Genomic DNA, 22,876 nt, shown 5'->3' with positions numbered 1-22,876 from the left:
TATTATTATTATTATTATTACTATTACTATTATTATACATGTATCCAAAATCCTAATGGACTTGATTAATCTGATTTTGGGTTTGTGATTCCTCGTCCTCCCCCAAGAATTGCAACTTTCTTTCGTAAGTTAAATCCTAAAATCTAGTTGGATTGCTATTAAACCAACAAATTCTTGGATATACATATTATGATTTTTGATGATATGTGTTTTTTGGAACTGAATGGATAAATAAAGGCCCAAGCCCAACCAACCAGCCAAGTATCAGAAACTGGAAAACCCTAAAACCCTAATCTCTGGTTAAAGCGCCTCTTTCATTCAATTCAACAATCAACGTCAGGCTCGGGCCAAGGTACTTCTCTAAACTTCACCGTCTCCTTTGTGAATCACTTCGCCTCTCTCTCTCTCTCTCTCTCCCATGAAGGATTCTTCTTTGACAGTGCACATATCGAAGGCTTGCAGGCTCTGTTTCGAAGCCTGAGAGCTCAAAGCTTGTGCTAAATCGTTTCTCATCCACTTCTATCAGATCCTCCTGCTCTACTTATGCTTGAGGATTTTGTTAATGTCGATGAACATTCTCTATCTTACCCATTCTATTTTGATTTGTTTCGTATTTGTTGCAGTTTTAGACTTTAGTTACCTATAATGGGTTTATTATGATTTTTTTTGTTTTTTTGTTTTTGGATTATTTTCCCCCTCACAAGGGAGCAGACAATCTTTTCAAGTGAAACATGTTCCCTTGGATGATTTATTTGACACACACTCCCACTGTGCGTGCTTATGAACGGTCTTGTGCTGATTACTTCTCAAATCAGGACATAACATAAACATAAGCTACATCTACTGTTGCCACCTTGTTTTTTTTTTTTTTGGTGTTTTTAGCCTTAAGCTCAAAACCTTTCTTAGGAAAAACACTTCTACATTGTGGCAAACATTGTAATTCCTACCTTTTTTTTAAAAGGAAAATAATTGGCTCTGTTTGGAATATGAATATATATATATATAATGATATTTTTTTCTATTGTAATCTGTGTAGGAAATTTCATTGTAGAGGGGTGATCGATATGTCGAATCCAAAAGTTTTCTTTGACATTCTAATTGGAAAGATGAAAGCTGGGCGAGTTGTAATGGAACTGTTTGCGGATGCCACTCCTAAAACAGCTGAAAACTTCCGAGCCCTGTGCACTGGGGAAAAGGGAATTGGAGTATCTGGGAAGCCTTTGCACTACAAAGGATCCAAATTCCATCGCATTATTCCAGAGTTCATGTGTCAAGGAGGAGATTTTACCAGAGGGAATGGGACTGGAGGAGAGTCAATTTATGGCTCTAAGTTTTCAGATGAGAATTTCAACCTCAAGCATACAGGGCCTGGTATTCTTTCCATGGCCAATTCTGGACCCAATACGAATGGTTCTCAGTTCTTTATTTGCACTGCGAGGACTTCGTGGCTTGATGGAAAACATGTTGTGTTTGGAAAAGTTGTTGATGGCTACAGTGTGGTGAAAGAGATGGAGAAGGTGGGTTCAGCGAGTGGGACGACATCCGAAACTGTTGTAATTGAAGATTGTGGGCAGATAGCAGAGAATTGATGCTCGAGTAATGTTGTGGGATATGATAAACTTGGATTACTGCTCAATGTTATAAACGGTTTTTGTGCTACTGTTGTATACAACATACTTGGATGATAATATGCTGGTTGATGATTTATGAATTAGCAGTCAATCTTTCGTTTGGTCTTTCTGTCTTTGGTTGTAATCTATCAATTGATTCAGTTCAATTTTCTAAAATCTGAATTCAACTGCCCGCTAGGCAAACCCTTAGTTGCGACTAGCCATCTTCCCTCTATATGATTGCATAATCTCTCCCTCATTTACATAATATGTCCCATTGACTTACCTATTACAGCGAATCAATGAACATAATCAAATATTTAAAGGTACCAACATAGAAGCGCTTAAAAATTCGCATCTTCGTCTTTCCACTTTGTTTTTGGGTGCTGCGATATTCTAAATTATTTACTCCAATCATCAAGACAAAGCTTTATGAATAAACACACCAGTAAAGAAAGTAGCACTAAAAGCGAAGGGAACAAGGGTGAAGGAAAGAGAAACATCTGCAAGAAACCATGTAGCACTGAAAGTGAAGGGAATAAAGGTTCAAGGAAAGAGAAACAACCGCAAGAAACCTTAGCATTGAGACATGTATGGAGAGGCAGGCGGGAGAAATAAGCATACTGAAGACGGCTCAGATAGATATTTATATCACCATAAACGATACGATACATATTCATAATTGGTAAAGAAAATCACAGTAATGATAATTAATATTAATACCAACTTTTTCATCCAGACACTTGCACGAAAGAGTTTATACAAAACGCAGTTCAATCATACAATTCAGCGCGAATCCCTTCTCAATGTATAATTATTGGTCAAGAATTAAGATAAATTTCTCGTGAGATATATATAATGCATGAACAATGGAGCATAAGTTATATTGAACCAAAAACAAAGACGACTAACCGGAACAGGTAGATGCTAAAGTAAAGAAAACGTACAACAGTAAACAAAAACGATTAAATCCTTATAATAAGTAAGCAAAACAAAAGGAAATTGCAAGTAATCCCAAAACAATATAACCATATTTCGTATGACTAAACTTTCGGAATCTTTATTTTATAGAATCATGGAATGTAAGGTATCAAATATCAATCTTCATTTCCAACAATTAGCATCCCATTACACTGTTGCCCGTTCCATTCCTTTCAGTCCCAATCCTCCTCACTCAATTGATCATCATCCGATTCTTTAGGCGGCCTAACAACCAACAACACAATTCCTAAACTCTCATCGACACCAATTTCCTTCAGCGCCAAACCCCTCTCCACTCTTAAACCATCACCATTACCATCATCATCAACATCAGCTTTCACCAGGTAAAACCCATCATCAGCAGCTACCTCCCTCTTGCTCCTGTCAACCACCACCAATATAGGCTCCTCCTTATACCACCTATTCGCCTTCCAAGGCAACATCCTTGCATCCCTAAACGACACAACAACACCCCCTTTTCCCAAACCCACAACAGGATCCCATCCAGGCAACACCACCCACCTCTCCCACCCTTTTTCCGCCACCACCACACCAAACTCCCCTTCACTCCTGCACTCAAAGGGTGCCTCCAAAACCTCCCTTTCCCTCTCCTCCGCCTTACAAACCGGCAAAACAACCACCGAGCTCGCCTCCGCCACCTCACCAATCTTCAACCTCACCACAGGAACACGCACAGTTATTTCGGCATCATCGACCTTATCTTCCACCGCACCACCCTTCCCATTCAATTCCTCCAAAACAGCATTTTTAGCACTCTCGGTTTCGGCAACACGCAGAGCCTGCTCCAACGCAGAAGTTCTCTGGTCAGAAGGGTTTCTATGTTCCCTACTCTGTCTATAATACATAAAAGAGAGACAATCACCAGGGAGAGAATAATCAAAGCACTCCCATTCCTTCTCGCCACGCCTGCTAGGAAAATCCTTCATGGCACGTGCGAGTTCTTGAGCAGCCTTGCCATCAAACTTGTTCTGGACGATGAAGCGTGCAGCAGAGGAACGCTGGGACGCACTCAGGAGGCGAATTTCGTAGAGAAGTTCAGCTCCGCTGGTGTCGAAGGCGAAGAGAATTTCAGGGTCGGCGTTGGATTGAACAAGAGAGTCGCGAACTTGGGCAGCGACTATGAGGCGATTCTGTTCAACCCCGGAAATGCCAGTGGCTTCTTCAATGGAAGGAGGGGAAAAGCCTTCGCGGATGAGGGAAGGGATGAGTGGGGCGTACTCATACCAGAGGCCGAGACGGTTGGATAGAATCTCGATGCGACCTGCGATGTCGAGGGTGCCGTATTGGTTGGGGATTGGAGTTGGGGGAGGCCTGAAGGGTTGGTAGAGTTGTTGCTGTGTGTTGGATGAAGGTTTTGAAGAAGGGATGAGAGTTGCTGAAATGGGCTTATGGAAATGGGAACGGTGGGTGGAATTGAGATTGAGAGTGTTAGTGAGAGAGGGTGAGAATGAGAGTGAGAGCATGGTGTGCAAACAAACTGTGTCAAGTGTGTGAGAGTTGGAGTTGCGTGCCTTATCTATCTCATACCACCTTCTTACTTGGATAGATCCCCTTCCTTCATTTACCTCCTTGTTCCTCACAACAAAAATATCTTTGTCTATACTCATGAGAGGTTTACCAGTTTAGCTCATTATTCATTTTTTTTTTAATTGTTTTTAAAAATTACGAAGTATTTGTCTAATTTGTCAATTAAGTTAAATATTGTGATTTAAGTTAAGGAAGATGTTACTTGTAGATAATATTTTACTAAATCAACTAACAGAATTCATTACTTTTTCGTATTTTTCTTTAATTAAGAGGGAAAAGTGTTTATTCTTCTAAATGACACAACTTATATCCTTTCACTCTCACAAAGAGATGGGATCCACATCTTTATTTTTTTTGTCAACTCTCTCTTCTCTTTTATCTATCTTTTTCTCTCTCTTGAAATGACACAATTTTACATCTTTAAAATGGTACACACTTTTTCCTAATTAAAATCAATGACGCCACTAATTTTATGAGAGTTATTTGAATAAATCTTTAGTGCATTAGATACACTGAAGATTCAGTATATCTGTTTATTTATTTTGTGATAAGTGAATAAAACATATCATATCATTTACTATTTTTTAAATGATGTGGTGTTTTTATTTATATATCATAAAATAAATGAACAGATGCGCTGAGTTTAATACATTTGATGCACTAAAAATTTATTTGAGTTATATAAATTGAGTACTCAAGAAACCAGAATTTAATCTGCCTATTGAAATCATTAATCAACACTAAAAAAGTAAGCCAGTTTATCAACAATCATTGCTGCAAATAATAATTCTCCTTTATTAAAAGTTTTGAATTGAAATTTGAGAATGAAAAAAAATAGAATAATTGGATAAACAATAAACTGATAGATATATCCAAAAAATTTACCAAAAAAAGAAAAGAAAGATATATCCAAAAAAAAATTAAAAGAAAAAATCACAGTTTAAAGAATTAAAACCAGACACGTTTACATATGTATACAACAATGTTTTATTATTTTAATTTTTTAAAGCATATTTATTACAACTACTTATTATTGAGTGAAACAGTGAAGCATATTTATACACAAACATATAAAGTTTAGCACATGTTATTGTTCCTAACTCTTTATATAATTATAAATACATATTTCTTTGGTGTTTATAGACTAACTATATATATTTATCTTGTAAAAAAAAACTATATACATTAATTGTAATACTTATTAATTTAATACTACAAGAGTATTTTTATTTATTTATTTTTTTAAATCAAATACACACCCTGCAACTTATAGTTTTTGACAATCAAAACGGTGCGTATGGAGATGTGGCTGCCGAGTGCGGGCTATTTGACAACCTTGCTTCCAAGTTCCTAGTCATGTTCCAACATCGTGCTAAGTAGGGTTTGCAATTTGCAGAGTTCAATTTTTCGCATTCATCGAGCGCCATCCATACAAGATCCAACTAACACACTTTTGGTAACTCGCAATTCTGAATCAGATGGTTCAATTTTTTGTTAAATGATTTTTGTTTATGACGCATCGCAATTCCTTCGCTGCTTCTTTTTGGTAACTCGCGAAACTGAATCAGATAGTGCGACTCGGTTCAATATTTTTTGTTCCTTGTTTCCAATTTCAAGCTCAATAGACTAAAAGCCAAATATTACATAATTCTGAATCTTTCCCCTCAAAATATTTGAAGAATGTCAGGAAAATAATAATAATAATTAATTAATGTTCTTCTTGCCTCTTTCTGAATACTTTGAAATTAACTGCATTCCAAAATTTGGAAAAATTATGATACTTGTTCATGCATGGAGTCATAAGCTGCTTATATTATATTTGTGTTGACGCTTCATTCTTATTTGGTTATAGGTATTAGAACAATGGCTGAAGATCTGGTGCTAGATACTGCAATCAGAGACTGGGTGCTGATCCCTCTCTCTGTGGTTATGGTTCTCATAGGTGTGCTCCGCTATTTTGTCTCTAAGCTTATGCGCTCTTCTCAAACTCCTGATGCCAAAATTGTTAAAGAAGGGTATTTCCCCGACCTTTATTCACCAGTTGACTTTGAAGCTAGTTTTTTTTTTTTTTTTTTTTTTCCTTCTTAATTTGATATCAAAATGGTGATATTAATCCAGGCAAGTGATCCTTAGAGCTCGGAATTTACGCGCAGGAGCAAATTTTATTCCTTCAAAGGCTTTTCGTGCCCGCAAGATTTATTTTTGTAACGAGGTTAGTTTGCTTAGTGTATATTCTAGTTTTTCTCAAGGTTTAAATATAGGGATAATTGATTCAGCCATATGCCTTGTGAGGTTTCTTGGCTTGTGTTGAGATATATAGTCCCACATTGGTTGTATGTGCAACTAATGTGGAATTTATGAGGCCTTGGGCACTCCCACCCGTTGAGCTAGCTTTTGGGGTGGTGACCTCGAGGTTCTTAACATGGTATCAGAGCCTCTCGCCGTCCCCCACTTTCTCTTGTGGACTTTCTTAGCACAGGTAGGCTGGGCTTGTTGCATCTTCCACTCTTCAAGTCCAATGGGCTCTCATGTGAGGGGGCGTGTTGAGAACTAATGTGGAGTTTATAAGGTCTTGGACACTCCCACCCTTTGAGCTAGCTTTTTGGGTGGTGTATCCCAAGGTTCTTTACATGGTATCAGAGCCTCGCCGCCTCCCACTTTCTCTTGTGGAGTTTCTTAGCACAGGTAGGCTGGGCCTGTTGCACTGTCCACTTTTCAAGCCCAATGGGCTCTCGTGTGAGGGGGCGTGTTGAGATATATAGTCCCACATTGGTTGTATGTGCAACTAATGTGGAGTTTATAAGGCCTTGGGCACTCCCACCTTTTGAGCTAGCTTTTGAGGTGGTGTATCCCAAGGTTCTGTACAGCTTGGAACCTTGAACTTATATGCTTGTTTGTACTCAAACTTTGTTTTTCTGGATTATTTGGAGGATAGTTGGTGAATAAATTTCAAATTTGACATTTTAACAAGAGCTCTAAAACTCATCACAAGTTAATAACTCTGTCATGAGCTTTGTGCTGTATCTTAAATCATCACATGCAATACCAATTCAACAGGGAACTAATTGTTTCTCTATTTTTTTTTTAAGGAAAATGGTCTCTTGTTTGTTCCAAAGGGCCAAGCCCAGAATCCCCAAGCACAGATGTTCTCTGATCCAAACATGGCCATGGATATGATGAAGAAAAACCTTTCAATGATCATTCCTCAGGTATTGAAATTAGAGTTTGACTTTGGCATTATATTTTGGATCATACTCATTACTTGTTATTGTACTTTTTGCCAAGTATGAGGAGATGCCTTGCTAACTTATGTTATTTTCCCTTGTTGAACAGACTCTTACTTTTGCTTGGGTGAACTTTTTCTTTTCTGGATTTGTAGCAGGTAACTTTTTACATTTGCTTCCCCTACTTGTTTCTCACTAATTGATTGAAATATTTCTTCTTTGCATGAATTCTTCATTTTGAAGTGTCAAGATGCCAGCTTTTTCTGTAATAATTATACATATTGTATCTTGTATCAACATGCATGCATGTCTTGACTTATGATATTGATCTGCTAAGCATAACCTTGTATTCTCTACTTTTATTATTTACCTCTCAAAAAATTTAAAATTTTCCTGCAGCCAAGATACCCTTTCCACTGACACAGAGGTTTAGGTCGATGTTACAGAATGGAATAGACCTTAGCACAGTAGATGTTAGCTATGTCAGCAGTCGTTCTTGGTAATCTTCATTTACATGGATTTCTACCTGTTTCACTCTTTCTTTTGGTTTAATTGTCTAGATTGCATTTCAGGTACTTCCTCAATCTGTTTGGATTAAGAGGATTGTTTAGTCTCATCTTGGGGGAAGAAAATGGTTAGTTATGACTTGAAAGCTGAGCACTTTTATATGTATACTTTTTATTATCTCATCAACTTCATGAATATGAATTTTTACTACTCTTCAGCATTTTGTCCATTTTTACTTCAAATTTGGGATTTGGATAGACACTTGTCAGAAGTTGTGATGTGTATTGTTTTTTATTCAGCTGTAGATGATACACAACGTATGATGCAAATGGGTGGATTTGGATTTGATCCTTCAAAGGTACAATTATAAGTGGTTTATTGTAGGCTTTTCATAAATTTGAAGATCGATGGTTGAAAATCATTACTAGTTGATTCCCCCCCCCCCCCCACACACACAACCCAAACCCTCTCACCTTTCTGCCATACCATAATGTAAAAATGATCATTTATTTCAAGGAGGTGCTGCAGTGTAAATAATTTTTCACTAAGAATCACAGTCTGCAGGACTTGGCATGGTTAGTTCAATAAACTGAACCGAGCTGTAATAAAACTAGATTGCAGAATCAGTTTTCAAACCACCTGTATTTAATTCGTGTTCTTTGAACTATAATTAACTCATTAACCTGTTCAGTAACCAATCTGTGAGTATGATCGTTTATGCTCCTGAGTTTGATGCTGCGCAACAAGCCATATTGATGAATGTGCAGAGCAGAGTATGGACTTTGCTACCCTTCTGCTCAAGGTTGCACAAAAATTGGCTGGTGGTGGTAACTGCTCAGACATGTGTATCCACAGTCAGCGGCAAACAGTTGGTGATCCTGTTGCCATAGCTGGAGAAACTCTGAAAGCTCTACATAGGAGTGGGTTGACACTGACAGCACCGATTCTTCTTTGTACTAGCCGCAGGTTGAACAATTTGGGATGTGCTTCAATATGGAGGATAGTGGCAGAGGAGAGTGTTGGGGTGGAGGTTGTGCCTCCATGGGTGGTGGCGAATGACTGGTGTTTGGGATAGAAGAACCCTTGTTGGTGTTTGAGGTTGTGCTTCTAGAGTAGAACTCATGGTCAAAATCCTCAATGGGTGTTTGGGGAGGTTTTGCACCTCCATTGAAGACAACAAGGGGCTTGTCTGCATCCAGAAGATAGATTTGATTTGCTAATTCAGTTTGGTTAAATACAGTTAACCAAATTGGATGTGAGAATAGTTAACCAAAATTTAAAATAGAAATCGGTTTGGTTATTAGCGGTCCTTTGTCCACCCCTAACAGTCAGGTGAAATTGAACACTTTTTGAAAGAGAAGCAAAATCTTCTTAGTTTATAAGAAAAGGAAAAACTGTTAGTCTTTGCTGAAGATTTGGCTAATCGCCTGGGGGCTAGATATACACTGTAGGAGTAGGATACCTTTCCCCTTGGCTTTGTGGTGTCATCATTATTTTTGAACGGTGAAAAATGGGAAAATACAGTAAACATAACAGATACTTTATCTAATCAAACATAGAGTAGGTAGAGTTGTAACTGTAACATAAATGAATTCTAGTCTAGTCTCTGAAAAAGTAATCTCCAATCTTCTTTTTTTCATCTTGTTTTCAGGGTCTGAGTGCTGAGAAAGACAATCTTGACATAACCCAGCATGACTGGGCCTTACCAAATTTCGAGCAGCGTGCTGAAGCTGTGTTGAGGAAAGTCATCAGTTGAACAATGTTGTGGAATGGGAAGTTTGATTGCTCGCATAATGCAGGATAAGTACTTTCTATTGTTGCGGTTGGAGCTTTACCATCCATGGCAAAAGATATTGCAGATCATGTTGGGATCATGATTGTATTATTGAACTAAACATTTTTCATTTTAATATCAGAAAACATTGTCCCGATTTTGTTGAAACCAGAACTGAAATTATTCATTCTTGCATATGTTTTTCTGAATGCGCATAACATAAGCATTAAGACTTCTCATGAAATGTTGAGAGCCTTGTAAAGTTGTTGAGCCTTGTAAAGTGTTTGAAGTCCTATCCTTTATGTACCTTCCTGATACCGTAAGTCCCACATCCCACTCCTAGAATTTTCCGGGAAAATGCTAATTATACAACACTTACGCTCTCACATTTGTTACTCTGGCAGAATTAGAACGTAGGCGTGTATGAAATAATATATATTCAACTATAATCAAATTGTGAAAATTGTATAGATATGGTGTAATATGTAATGTGCTTGTTTAGCATTGTTTAATTCTCCCACATAAAAGTATAGAACACACCAAATCCGTGTAGGTAACTAGGTAAGGTGATGTACCTATATTGTATAGTTATTATAAAGTGTAACTTTTCAGAGGTAATTTTTTTGACTAATTTTGACACAAACATAAAGGTTGGCATTCCCCCAATTATAGAGGGAAAGTTCCAAAATACGCATGGGGAAAAAACATGTCTTTCAAAACTTAAAAACAATATTAAAATTTGAATTAGCAAGACACTTTAGTTATGATTTATTGGTTTAATTTTAACCGGTTAAATTTAGAATTGAATTGAAATTAAACTATGATTAAAATGGATAATATTTGAACTAGAAACATAATAGTTTAAATTTCGATTGGTTTAACTAGACAGTCAGATATGATTATTAAACATTAGTAAAATAAAAATAAAAATATGGGTTCACTTTAGTACTTCCTCCAAAAAATTTATGTTAAATGTTACAGACTAAAAGTTATAAAAGTTAAAACTTATACAAATTACATATTCATAAAAATATAAATTTTTTAATTATATTGTCTATCAATTTAATTTATTATTATTATTATTGCATATTGGATAATATCTAAATTAATGGTTCCAAGTTTCTCTTTATTTCTTCTCTCTCTTCGAGTAGTGAGATCTAATACGCTAAAAAGTCATTGATTTAAATATTATCTAACGGTACAAAAATAATAATAAAGGTGGAAAGATTAAACTCCTACACAATAGACCCTGCCTCTAGACTAAATTACGGTAATCGGTTATTCAATTAAAAATTTCTACCAATTTATAGACCACCTATGTTCAATAATTACATTTTTTTAATCATACAAATTTTCACAAGGTGTTTTTTGTGTTAATTTTAACATAAAATGTAACATAAGATAGAATAATAAAAATAAGAGCTAAAATTTGAGGGGGTTTTTTTTTTAGTCCACTGTTTTTTTAAAACAGAGCACTTGTGATCTTTACTATTATCATAGATTTATCGAGTGCCGATCCCATGATTCCTAACTCACGTTTAAGGATACAATCGGCATTTAATTGATTTATGTTAATGGCAAATACTAAAAGTGTTCAATTTTAAAAATAAGAGACTAAAAATTAAATTTAATATATTTATAAAAACTGAATATTTTTAAGCCTAAAATTAAGCAAGTGTGACTTCAATAAAATATAATATTTCTTTCCCATTTCTCTCCTCTCTTCGTGGCACATGCACTGATGCACACCAATCCTTAATATTTTATAAATATCTGTAGTTTCAAGTCTATCCTCTTACATTTATTATGGTTTGGTACATAGGGTGCCATGCCCTACGACATACGTTCTCTTAAAAAGATTCTAAAACAGAAAGGCTTACACAAATACAAAATGGTGGATGAAAATATGCAACATAATTCAGCTCAGGATGAGTTGGAAAGTGAAAGGCAAAGAGAGCTAAAGGCTTTTGATGAGACCAAAGCTGGTGTCAAAGGACTGGTTGATTCTGGCATATCTAAAGTTCCTCAGATTTTCATTGCATCCACTAATGGGATCCCATACAAAACATCATCATCATCACCCACTTCTACTCAGTTCCAGATTCCAGTGATAGACCTTAAAGTTGAAAACTTGCATGAAGATGGTGTTGGACGGAAAGATATCATTGACAAGGTTAGAGTAGCCTCTGAAACATGTGGATTTTTTCAAGTTGTAAACCATGGGATCTCCAAGGAAATCCTTGATGAGATGATTAAAGGAGTTCGTAGATTTCATGAACAGCCACATGAATTGAAAGAGGAATATTATAGCCGTGATGGCACCCGTGATGGTTCAAGGAAAGTGAGATTCATCAGTAACTTTGACCTGTATCAGTCAAAAGCAGCAAATTGGAGAGATACTTTGATTTGTGCCATGGCTCCAGATTCTCCATACCCTGAAGAGTTGCCTACAGCTTGCAGGTATGCTCAATCACATCCATAATAGATTTCTAGAAGGGTGTTATTTGATAATTCATTGCCTAAAATTGAAGAGAGAAAACTTATTTTCTCCAAATAACAAATGCTTAAGTTGGGGAAAATTTTAAAATGGAGTCAAACTTAAACACTATTAGTAGAAGTAACACACTGCAAGTTGAACATATTAAGTGTATAAACTTAAGGGAAAGTATCTATAATTTTGAAGGACACAAAGTTATGTTATTTTAAGTGAGAAAAAAAGATAAATTATAGGAGAGAGAATGGGTGAGAAAAGTTTTAAATACGTGGGTCTCACTTCTTTGTGAGAGTAAAAAGATATAAGGTGTGTCATTTAAAATTGTTAAAAAAATAATCCTGGAACTGTTTCTCATTCATTCGTATTTCTCATCTCTAATTGAGATATATTTATACAAGTATTCTTAACAACTTCTACCAAATAATAGCTAACAATATTCACAAATCTGAACAAATAAACAAGTTACTCTTATCTAATAATAACTACATTTCAAATTAATTCTTATCTTCAACACTCCCCCTCAAGTTGGTTCATGAATATCTATCATGCCCAACTTGTTAGTAGCTTCTTCAAAGACTTTTCTAGAAACAGCTTTTGTCAACACATCAGCAAGTTGTTCCTGTGATCGTATGTGAGGGATCTTAATTATATGATTGTCCAGCTTTTCCTTTATAAAATGTCTGTCCACTTCCACATGCTTGGTTCTGTCATGTTGAACTGGATTGTGTGCTATTTCAATAGCTGCTTTGTTGTCACAAAAAAGATTCATTGGCTGACTATAAATAATCCCCAATTCAGTTAGAATGTTCCTAATCCATAACAGCTCGCACACACCGTAGGCAATACCTCTGAATTCGGCTTCAGCGCTTGATCTAGCTACCACCTTTTGTTTCTTGCTTCTCCATGTGACTAAATTTCCCTCTACAAAGGTAAAGTACCCGGACGTTGATTGCCTTGTAGTCTTATCACCAGCCCAATCTGAGTCTGTATATCCTTCAATACATGGTCTATTATTTTTTGAAAAAAACAATCCTTTTCCTGGAGACCCTTTTAGATACCTTAGAATTCGATACACAGCTTTCATATGTTCTTCACTAGGAGAGTGCATAAATCTGCTTACAATGCTAACAGAATATGCAATATCAGGTCTAGTATGTGATAAATAGATTAGCTTACCTACCAACCTTTGATATCTGCCCTTATCTGTCTCAATCTGATCTGGATATACACCAAGTGAGTGATTCATCTCCATTGGAGTATCTGCTGGCTTGCTACCTAACAACCCGGTTTCTGAGAGAAGGTCTAAAATGTATTTTCTTTGAGACAAAAAAATTCCTTGTTCAGATCTGGAGATTTCTATTACAAGGAAGTATCTCAGAGGAACGAGATCTTTCATCTCAAATTCAGCAGCCAATTTCTTCTCAAGAGACTTCATTTCTTCCAAATCATCACCAGTTAACACCATATCATCTACGTAGACAATAAGTATGGTTACCTTTTGTTTGTTGTGCTTTATAAAGAGTGTGTGATCTGAGTTGCTTTGTTGATACCCAAACTTCTTCATTGCAAGTGACAACCTACCAAACCATGCTCTAGGTGATTGTTTAAGACCATAGAGTGCCTTTTTCCAATTTACAAACAATATTCTGGTTTGAAGATGTTTTCCTTACTCCAGGTGGTACCTCCATGTAGACCTCCTCCTCTAATTCACCATTCAAAAAAGCGTTCTTTACATCAAATTGTTTCAAGGGCCAGTTTCTATTTGCTGCAATAGATATTAGAATTCTGATTGTATTAAGTTTAGCCACAAGTGCAAAAGTTTCCTGATAGTCTACCCCATACCTTTGTGTAAACCCCTTTGCTACAAGTCTTGCTTTGTATCTGTCAATGCTTCCGTCTGCCTTTAGCTTCACAGTATAGACCCATTTACAACCAACTGGTTTTTTTCCTTCTGGTAGAGATGTCAGACTCCAAGTTTTATTTTTCTGAAGTGCCTCCATTTCAGTGTTCATAGCCTGTTTCCATTTTGGATCCTCCAATGCTTCCTGCACACTATTAGGAATTTGCACAGTAGATAATTGATTTATTGTTAAAGCATATGATTCAGACAACCTATGATATGACACATAATTACTGATTGGATATTTTCCTCTTACTCTTGGATCTGGTTCATAGGTAGATTTTGGTATGCCTTTGTTTGCTCGTTCTGATCTTCTAGCATAAGTGCTGTTAGGATTTTGGGTTTCGGGAACCTGATCAGAATGTGTTTCACTTGTTGGTGGGATCGGTTGATCAGAATTTTGGGTGGAGGTGGACTCATGTGCAGCAAGTTCAGAGTGTGTTTCAGATGTATCCAAGGATGGAGTTTCAGGTATTTGAGATAGGTTTGGTGTTTCATTTAAAAAAGTGTGTGACGGAGGATTAGGAGGAAGATGGATAGAAGTAGAGGACCAGAATTTTTCTTCTCTAGTAATATGTTTCTCCCCCGGAGAAGAAGAAGAGGAAACTCCCCCTGAATAATATGCTTCAGATTCATGGAAAGAGACTTCAAGGGTGACATACATCTTATGAGTGATAGGATCAAAACACCTGTAGCCCTTTTGGAGGTCAGAGTAGCCTACAAATATACACCTCTTAGCACAAGGATCAAGTTTGGTGCGTAGAGGTTTGGGGATATGAACATGAGGAATGGAAAAAATAATCCTGGAACTGTTTCTCATTCATTCGTATTTCTCATCTCTAATTGAGATATATTTATACAAGTATTCTTAACAACTTCTACCAAATAATAGCTAACAATATTCACAAATCTGAACAAATAAACAAGTTACTCTTATCTAATAATAACTACATTTCAAATTAATTCTTATCTTCAATAAAAATGACACACCTTTTTTCCATGAACTTATTTGCAAACGTTCATCTAACCCCTTTAGCTTTTCAAATTAGTTCTTACCATGGTATTATCAAGAGGTCAAAAGTTTTATCTTTGCCATCCTATTCCTGTTTCTATTTTGGCAAAAGGTTGAGCAGGCTGTGTGCATTTTTCCCTTACTTATGTTTGGGTTCTTTGCAAAGGTACTCTTAATACAATACTAAATTTAGTAAGAATTTGGTTCATTTTTAACTCTTGAGAATTCATTAAAACAATTGAATTTGGATTTGCAAATCTGTTTCTATAGATCATAATATTAAACTAATGGAACACAAATATTGAGTGTGTCAGTAGCAAACAGACACAGATTACAAAAGAGTATGGTCATTTGAAACATTAAACTTGATCTATCAGGAAATTAAATAAGAAACATGCGTTTTTCTTGACACTCACAGGGATATAATCATTCATTACTCAGAGCATGTTAAGAGGGTCGGAGTTACCCTACTGGAGTTACTATCAGAGGCTTTGGGGTTAAAACCCAAACACTTGGAAGAGATGGAATGTGGGGAAGGGCATATGCTGGTCTCACATTACTACCCAGCATGCCCTGAGCCCCACAAAACTATGGGAACCACAGAACACTCTGACCCTGATTTCTTCACTGTCCTTCTTCAAGACCACATAGGTGGCCTCCAAGTACTTTACCAAGATCACTGGGTTGATGTCAAGCCAGTGGAGGGAGCTTTAGTTATTAATCTCGGAGACCTAATCCAGGCAAGTACTATTTTGTATCATGCACTGAACTACAAAATAATAATCATTTATATAGAGCACGCATCATATACATCTAATATATAAACAATTTTCATTATTGTTTCTCACATCCTACATACACATAAAAATATGTGGTACTCATAATTTTTTTTTTCACTCTCTTCTCTTGGGTCCATATGAGCCCCACACACTTTTATGTGTGTTTAGTAGATAAAATTTTATATCTTATAATATGAGAAACATTAAACCCGTACTTATATAGGGGTAAGTTATATTTACAAACTACACTATATACTATAGGTAATACATGCTCAAGTAGTATGTACTACTCATAACATATAATGTAGTTTATAAACAAAAAATTTGTAAATATAACATTTCTCACTTATATAATATAAACAAGGATTTAACACCAAGGGATGTCATAGCTGGTAAGCAAGTTTTGCTCAAGGAGTGAACCTAGTGAATCATTGGGACTGAAAAGTCTCTGATTCGATTCTTAAGTAAAGCAACTTGGGGTCAATGGCAAAAATCTTCATTCTCTGTCCCCGCGAAGGGGATTAGTGTCATCCAAATGGGTGGAGACACCCCTGAAAAAAAAAATATTGTTCAATCATTGATACTTATTGACAAATGATGAAAATACGCAAGTTTAATGTAGACTCTAGTGCAATACTGATATCTTTCTCAATGCTTGTTCAAGTATGAATATGTGATAAAAATGTTTATTTATGTTTTGGTACTGCAGCTTATCTCTAATGACAAATTCAAGAGTGCAAAGCACAGAGTTTTAGCAAACACAATAGGACCAAGGATATCAGTGGCCTGCTTCTTCAGCACTCATTATCAACCATTTAATCGGGTTTATGGTCCCATAAAAGAATTGTTATCAGAAGAGAATCTTCCTCTTTACAAGGAAACAACGGTGAGGGATTATATTGTCTATTACAATTCGAAAGGGCTTGGCACCCCTGCTCTTGAGGATTTCAGGCGTTGAAGCATTTGTGTGAGGTGTTTTGTGGTTTCTCCAATGGCACTACTATATTCATAACTACCGTTGAAGAATCTCTACTCTGTATTTAATAAGCACAATTCTTGTACAAGTTTTCGAAATCCTTTGATGTCATACTTTCGTTAATGACTATTATCCAGCAGCTATATTTCCTACATTCAACGTCAAAATAGAAATAATAAAATTTCAAGTTTTCGTGATTTTCAAAAAGTTTATTTAAGAAATTGAATGGAATACAAATTATCATACTATTATTTATATATCTTATGATAAGATAAAATAAAAAGTTTTCATTATTCGAGAATTGAATATAATGATTAGTACACATTTTTTTATGGTAAATTAATAATATAAACAATAAGTGGTCTCCATTTCATATCCTTAAATGGAATGAATAAAATTACAAGTATTAGTTAAAAAGAGATAAATCAAATTTGGTATATTCATTTCTATTTTATTTTCTTTGTCCTCCTGTCTAAACATACTCAAGGAGCATGAAAATGTCGCATGAAATGTTGAATCGTGTGCTATGTTTGAAGACCTATGTATCCTATCTGTGCCCTCTTCATACATTTTAACTAATTGCCAACTTTTCTGTGGAAAATATTGTTGCTAAACTAAGGCATTCCCCAACAGTTAAAAAAGTAAAGTTCCAAAATGTAACCGGTCGTTTAGCAACGATATTTGCTAAGCAATAACAAGAATTACTAAATTTGCTTAGCAAAAGTGACTTCAATAAAAAAAATTGATCAACACGATGACCACAGCAGAAAAAAATACGTGATTTTCCAACTCGCGGGTACCAAGCTTTTGCTTGATCACAGATTATGTTTGCTACATGATAACCATGTCAAAACGCTTTGTGCGAATTTAATTTCATTCAATTACCATTAACTTTGGGGAAAAACAATAATTAAGGCCATTCCAATTAAACTATTTTGGTGCGTAATTAGCTCCGGAGAATAGACCACTCCAATCCTCAATTTGTAGGTAACTATATCACAAAGGACTCGCAGCGCAGAAATAAAGGGAACGAAAAATATCAGTTAAATTTTCATCTGAAGGAGGTGGTGACATTGACAGAGAGGTCAGCACTCGAGAAATCATCCAATGGAGATACAAAAAACAAATACATGCTAATTCAGTAACCAGCCATCAAATGGAGTGAGGCTCGGAATAACAGAGTATAAGTAACAAACTGAACGTTGGAGCCACCAAAATTTCTGACCTTAATTACGTTTGAGGTGGTTCGCATACATGTTCTTAATACTCTACCAAAACTTGTACTAATTTGGTTTATTCAAGCAAACTGAATTACGATTTCCTGTCAACAACAACAACAACAAAAAAAGGCAATGCCCACGACAAGACGACTACAATCTCCTATTATTTATTCTATCCAAGAACCTGAGCTCTCACTCAGACATCCAGAAATCACATGAAATTATTATAATTTACAGACTCCAGCATCAAAATAAATTCATGAAAACATCCACATCCTAGCTTTATTTCAGTCCCAAAGTTACATTTCATCATTACGTTACAAATCCATGTTACAAATTCACAGCCAGACTCCTTCCACGATCATTCCTTCAGACTTTTCAAAGCCGCAGCAAAAATCTAATAATGAAGAAAACAAGCATAATTTAATTATCAGTTATTGTTACATTCTAGCAGTATATTATCAAAATCGGTGTCTTATTTCAACAGTTAGCAGACAAAGCGACTAATATTCAGAATAGTTTTATGATATTCTAATGCATTCTATTCATTGCCAATATGGAACTTAAGCAAATTACATGACAGATATGATGTGCAATTATGCAAATAAAGAACGCCTCACTCATGAAAAGTATGTCCTACAAGCTATCAATCAGACATCATTTGAGAATGTGGCATAATCCTTGAGTCGCTAGAGCAACTTTACATTCAGACACAGAAGAATGTAATGGATGGATGCACAAAAGAGCAGCTTCATTTGACCGCTACCATTCCATGAATCAAAATAAGAAACACAGCGATGCAAGAAACAGATGGAAGGTGCTAAAAAATTAACATCATTTGTGTATGTTGACATAGTAAAGGCAGAGACTCAACTTAGAAGGCTTTGACGAGATAGAGACTCAACTATGTAAGTTTTACACCAAATGAAAGATTCTTTCTTTTCTCTTCTTTTTCCTTTATTTCCGCTGTGTTTGCTTTAGTCATATATCACAAAATGAGGCTGAAATTTCTACTAGAGACTGACAAAAGATATATAATGACACCATTCACAGAAACAGATACCTTAGATGGTGGCTGAGGATACTGTCTAAAATCTGCTTCTACACCAGGAGATCGATTGTGCTGACTGCTTCCCACATACTTGTCACAACTGCTTTCCTCTTTATATTGCAGAGCCCCCTGATCAAGTTGCTCGTTCGGCGGCTGAAATTTAGACAAAAAAGGATAAAAAATAAAAATTATATTGTACAACAACAGCAATTACATAACTAGGAGTAGACTAGTAGTAGTGGGTTTCGATAGTTTGCAAGAGGTCATAGGTTCAGAGACTACAGACCTTAGTAGGTGGCTGAAGATGTTGTCTCCAATCAGCCCCGGGTGATTGATTATGCGAACTACTTCCCTCACTCTTGTTATAACTGCTTTTCTCTTCGTGATGTGATGGCAAGGCCCCATTATCAACTTTCTTATTTAACTTGGTGGATAATATATTATCCTTTTCCGTACATCTTCTTATCGATCTTAAATTATAAGATCTTGCAATTTCTGTCTCCTCATGATTAGCATTCATTTTCTCAGTGCTTTGGGAATTCTGATCCTTCTTTGAGAACTGAGTAGCTGCTGCTCGTGCACCAGCTATGGCCAAACTTATACTGGATGATCTGTCCACTTCAGTTGCTTTCAAATTAGGAGTAAGCGCAGAGATACAACCAGGCTTCAGGGAAAATGGGTCTCGTGGATCTGGAAGTGGAAATTTCACCGGCAACGGACTATTAACTGGAGACAGACCTCTAACTGCAGCTTCATAGATCTTAAGAATAAATAGAAAAATCAGCCTTCATTCAAAGAAAAAACAGAAAGGAACATGGAGATTTATAACAATATTACCTTCCTTTCCAAGTTATAAACACCTTGGTATCCTCGCATCTCAAATGGAATCAACAATTTCTGAAAGGGTGGAAAAGGCCCTCGTTCAGCATACATACAAACATACAGTTCTTAGTCTTGCAATTATAGGAATGGCATAGAAGTAGGAAGACACAAACCTGTGGCCGTTCACATAGCCAACAATAATCAGTTTGTGCTTCCAGCCTCACCTGAGGAAGAAATGGACTTAATTTAGTGGGGGGGAAAAAGAGAGGATAATTATGAACCAATACTTTAAAAGAAAAACTTGGTATGGTAATGGTACCCCTTCAGGAACCATCTCCCAGCTTGCTAGCTCATCACGTCTTAAGCAGCCAACCACTTCAACACAGCCTGTATCAAGCATTCAAGATGGTGAGAAATTTTTTTAGTAATATTGAGAATTATGCATGGGTAAGGCTGCGTATAAGGATTGTCTTCGCTTCACACTCGCTAGTCGGGTTTAACTGAAAGTGTTTTTTTTTTTTTTTTTTATTGAGTATTAGGTGCTACATTCACTACATACTCATTGAATTATAACACATACTCAGTTAACCCCATTTATTGGTTTTGTATCTCACATAAAAAAAGTAATCCATGTGTTATGATTTAAATGGATACTACAAGACTATTAAAAAAAAAAATTCCAACATGGTGGGGGAAAGAACAATATGATGAATTGAAGTGAAATAAAAAATGAGGTTGTAGTATACCCAGAAGTCTAGAAACGGGGTAGTGTTGAGGAAACTCGATATCAGTGATGCCATTGAGTGCATGTATCTCCTTATAGAAGTATTCCATTGCTTTGATAGTGGACTCATCTGGAACTTTACTGGCAGCATGAATCCAAAGACGACCTTAAACAAACAAGAAATAAACAAACAACTTCAAAACCATGAATAGGGAACACGTGGGTCAATGTGTATGTTCCATACATAAACATCTTAACAAAGAGAGAGAGAGAGAGAGAAGGAGGGGAACCTGTGATTGGAGAAGGCCATGACCTGCCCTCAATACGCTTGATCCCGTAAACGAGGAGAGAAGCCCATGGCTGGTGCATAGTTAAACATGGATTCCGATAATTCCCAGACCTAGAATTCTGATTGTGATTGTAATTGTTTCCTCTCATCGCTATTCTAATTCTTCAATTTTCAATCCCTTCGTCCTCCCACGCCAACAACAAACCCTTCTGCGTATGCTGTGGGGTTTGGTTCTCAGTTCTCGCCTTAGGATTCAAGGCCCCTGCGTGGGATTCCAAGAAAATAGTTTATTTTACAAGTGCTTCTTACAAAAGAAAGTCGATATACATTGGATTAAGATTTTAAAAGATATTTTAAGGTTAAAAACATTAGATTTTAGGTAGTGTTTCTTTGAGGATAACTGAATATTTTTATGGCAAAGTGAAGTTGGGATTATTTCTTTTCTACGTTTGGTAGAAGGATTTGGTCTCTATTCTCTATCAATGAAGTTTGCCTAGCAATCAATGATAACAAGTAAAAGTAGGATTTCAACAGTGTTTAAGAAGCCTCTTGTAAAGGTGGTATTTAGGGGTGTAAATGGGCTGGGCTAGGCCGGGCTTTGGCCTTCCTGGCCCAAGCCTACGTAAAATAAAATTCAGTCTATCTGGCTTACTGGTCTATTAAAGGCTTTATTTGTAGGTCAAGTCCGGCCTATTTTTAAAAATAAGAAAGCATGACATGGCCTACAGGCCTTGTAGGCCTCCCACTATAGATACTAAGCAAAGAAAATAATTATATAGAGCAAAGAAAGTTTCATTCATGCATGCACTAGTACTTCTCATAAGAAAAAAATGACAAACAAGAAAGAGTCAACATAATATCCCAGCTCTAGAATGTATATCATAGAGGAATAAAGTCAAATAAAAGGGGAAAATAAGAAAACTACAATTATTGAGTGCTGAAATAAAGTCTACAAGAGAATGTCATTCATCTAAAAATCTTTAAACCACCTTCAAGACAAGGGAAAGAAAAGACGAAGCCGAGAGTGAGAAGCGCCGGTGCACATAAAAATTAGGGTAGGTATTGGTACTTTGCCACATAAAATAAACATTATTTTATTTTAATAAATAAATAGACCAGCCTACAAGGCTTTAGGTCAAGCTTGACAAAATTGGCCTATGGCCTATTTTGTTAAAAAGATTTTCTTATAAGCCTAAGCCTACTCTACTTTCTCTGAAAGGCCGGACTAGGCCAGGCTCAATGTAGGTCGAGCTGTAGGCTGGGCTGGGCCAGCCTGGCCCATTTACACCCCTAGTGGTATTGCCGATAGAAAGCAGATAAATAATTTTTTTTGACATATTAAATTATTAAAATATTTATTATAATTACACAAACTAATAAGGAAAAAAATTTACTATAAATTCTAACATAGTTATCTAAATTATATATTAAATAATATCTCGTAACATTGAAAATTCAAATGAACAATTATTAATGATTATATATCAAAGTAAACATATAAAAAGGCACTAACATTTTCAATAAGCATTTCAAACATAAGAATTTCACTTTCCTCTCACAGCATAATAAGCAAGTGATAAGTTATTTTATCTACCATTTTTTTCGTCTACCTTTGTCTATCACTCTCCAACATCGTTTGATCAGAATCTTAATAAGAGAAAGAAATAATAAATGTAATTGAGATTCTGATCCAATGGTATTGAAGAGTGGTAAGCAAAGGTAAGCAGAAAAAATGGTAGGTAGAATAACCTATCCCAATAAGTAATGGACCAAGCATTGTCCTAAGGCTATGAAAACACACAAATATAATAAATATATGCTTAATAACATTTAATAAATAATTTAAAATATAATAGAAAAATGCATACCTAAAATTGTAAACGACGCTCTTTTAAACTGACAAAATCTTCAAGGATAGAATCTCGTAATTCTTGAATAAGTTACTTTGTACTTGAAACTAATTGT

The 22,876-nt window shown here is 35.9% G+C and overlaps 5 protein-coding genes across 6 annotated transcripts; 3 read left to right on the top strand and 2 right to left on the bottom strand.

The window, feature by feature from the left end:
• The first annotated feature begins 226 nt into the window (after positions 1 to 226).
• On the top strand, positions 227 to 1,814 carry LOC133297202 (peptidyl-prolyl cis-trans isomerase CYP19-3). 2 transcript variants are annotated; one of them, XM_061496300.1, is made up of 2 exons: positions 227 to 352; positions 1,037 to 1,813. In XM_061496300.1, exon 2 carries the CDS (start codon positions 1,065 to 1,067, stop codon positions 1,587 to 1,589), a length of 525 nt encoding a protein of 174 aa, XP_061352284.1. In that variant the 5' UTR covers positions 227 to 352; positions 1,037 to 1,064; the 3' UTR covers positions 1,590 to 1,813. The 2 variants fall into 2 exon arrangements, with proteins under 2 accessions (XP_061352284.1, XP_061352283.1); XM_061496299.1 differs by lacking the exon at positions 227 to 352 and adding an exon at positions 380 to 564 and having other exon boundaries at positions 1,037 to 1,814.
• Positions 1,815 to 2,482: 668 nt separating this feature from the next.
• On the bottom strand, positions 2,483 to 4,159 carry LOC133297192 (rubisco accumulation factor 1.1, chloroplastic-like). Its single transcript, XM_061496287.1, has one exon. It carries the CDS (start codon positions 4,073 to 4,075, stop codon positions 2,765 to 2,767), a length of 1,311 nt encoding a protein of 436 aa, XP_061352271.1. The 5' UTR covers positions 4,076 to 4,159; the 3' UTR covers positions 2,483 to 2,764.
• Positions 4,160 to 5,459: 1,300 nt separating this feature from the next.
• On the top strand, positions 5,460 to 9,955 carry LOC133297193 (uncharacterized). The gene is made up of 9 exons (XM_061496288.1): positions 5,460 to 5,595; positions 5,992 to 6,154; positions 6,258 to 6,351; positions 7,229 to 7,348; positions 7,473 to 7,521; positions 7,763 to 7,862; positions 7,936 to 7,997; positions 8,170 to 8,228; positions 9,522 to 9,955. Exons 2-9 carry the CDS (start codon positions 6,003 to 6,005, stop codon positions 9,624 to 9,626), a joined length of 741 nt encoding a protein of 246 aa, XP_061352272.1. The 5' UTR covers positions 5,460 to 5,595; positions 5,992 to 6,002; the 3' UTR covers positions 9,627 to 9,955.
• A 1,508-nt stretch (positions 9,956 to 11,463) lies between these two features.
• Positions 11,464 to 16,963, top strand: LOC133297195 (1-aminocyclopropane-1-carboxylate oxidase homolog 1-like). The gene is made up of 3 exons (XM_061496290.1): positions 11,464 to 12,104; positions 15,469 to 15,790; positions 16,539 to 16,963. The coding sequence occupies exons 1-3, from the start codon at positions 11,473 to 11,475 to the stop codon at positions 16,785 to 16,787; spliced, it is 1,203 nt and encodes a 400-aa protein (XP_061352274.1). The 5' UTR covers positions 11,464 to 11,472; the 3' UTR covers positions 16,788 to 16,963.
• A 1,168-nt stretch (positions 16,964 to 18,131) lies between these two features.
• LOC133297199 (uncharacterized) lies at positions 18,132 to 21,230 on the bottom strand. The gene is made up of 8 exons (XM_061496295.1): positions 20,913 to 21,230; positions 20,645 to 20,788; positions 20,218 to 20,285; positions 20,072 to 20,122; positions 19,914 to 19,973; positions 19,363 to 19,836; positions 19,089 to 19,229; positions 18,132 to 18,422 (listed from the first exon to the last, which is right to left on the bottom strand). The coding sequence occupies exons 1-8, from the start codon at positions 21,058 to 21,060 to the stop codon at positions 18,387 to 18,389; spliced, it is 1,122 nt and encodes a 373-aa protein (XP_061352279.1). The 5' UTR covers positions 21,061 to 21,230; the 3' UTR covers positions 18,132 to 18,386.
• Positions 21,231 to 22,876: the final 1,646 nt, after the last annotated feature.

The sequence above is a fragment of the Gastrolobium bilobum genome, unplaced genomic scaffold, assembly GCF_033153095.1.
Source record: "Gastrolobium bilobum isolate Gb01-03AN ecotype WA unplaced genomic scaffold, APGP_CSIRO_Gbil_v1 utg4400, whole genome shotgun sequence".
Classification (NCBI taxonomy): domain Eukaryota; kingdom Viridiplantae; phylum Streptophyta; class Magnoliopsida; order Fabales; family Fabaceae; genus Gastrolobium; species Gastrolobium bilobum.
This window is presented reverse-complemented; position numbering and strand designations above follow the sequence as displayed.

Bases quoted from the DNA above. Each gene is read 5' to 3' on its own strand.
- LOC133297193 (XM_061496288.1), top strand. From the start codon at position 6,003: ATGGCTGAAGATCTGGTGCTAGATACTGCAATCAGAGACTGGGTGCTG. The intron at 6,352-7,228 runs GTTAGTTTGCTT...TTTTTTTTTAAG, and splicing joins AGATTTATTTTTGTAACGAG to GAAAATGGTCTCTTGTTTGT. The intron at 8,229-9,521 runs GTACAATTATAA...TCTTGTTTTCAG, and splicing joins TTGGATTTGATCCTTCAAAG to GGTCTGAGTGCTGAGAAAGA.
- LOC133297195 (XM_061496290.1), top strand. From the start codon at position 11,473: ATGCCCTACGACATACGTTCTCTTAAAAAGATTCTAAAACAGAAAGGC. The intron at 12,105-15,468 runs GTATGCTCAATC...TGACACTCACAG, and splicing joins GAGTTGCCTACAGCTTGCAG to GGATATAATCATTCATTACT. The intron at 15,791-16,538 runs GCAAGTACTATT...TTGGTACTGCAG, and splicing joins ATCTCGGAGACCTAATCCAG to CTTATCTCTAATGACAAATT.
- LOC133297199 (XM_061496295.1), bottom strand. From the start codon at position 21,060: ATGAGAGGAAACAATTACAATCACAATCAGAATTCTAGGTCTGGGAAT. The intron at 20,123-20,217 runs GTACCATTACCA...TTTCTTCCTCAG, and splicing joins GGGAGATGGTTCCTGAAGGG to GTGAGGCTGGAAGCACAAAC. The intron at 18,423-19,088 runs GTATCTGTTTCT...CTTCATTATTAG, and splicing joins ATCCTCAGCCACCATCTAAG to ATTTTTGCTGCGGCTTTGAA.
- LOC133297192 (XM_061496287.1), bottom strand. From the start codon at position 4,075: ATGCTCTCACTCTCATTCTCACCCTCTCTCACTAACACTCTCAATCTC.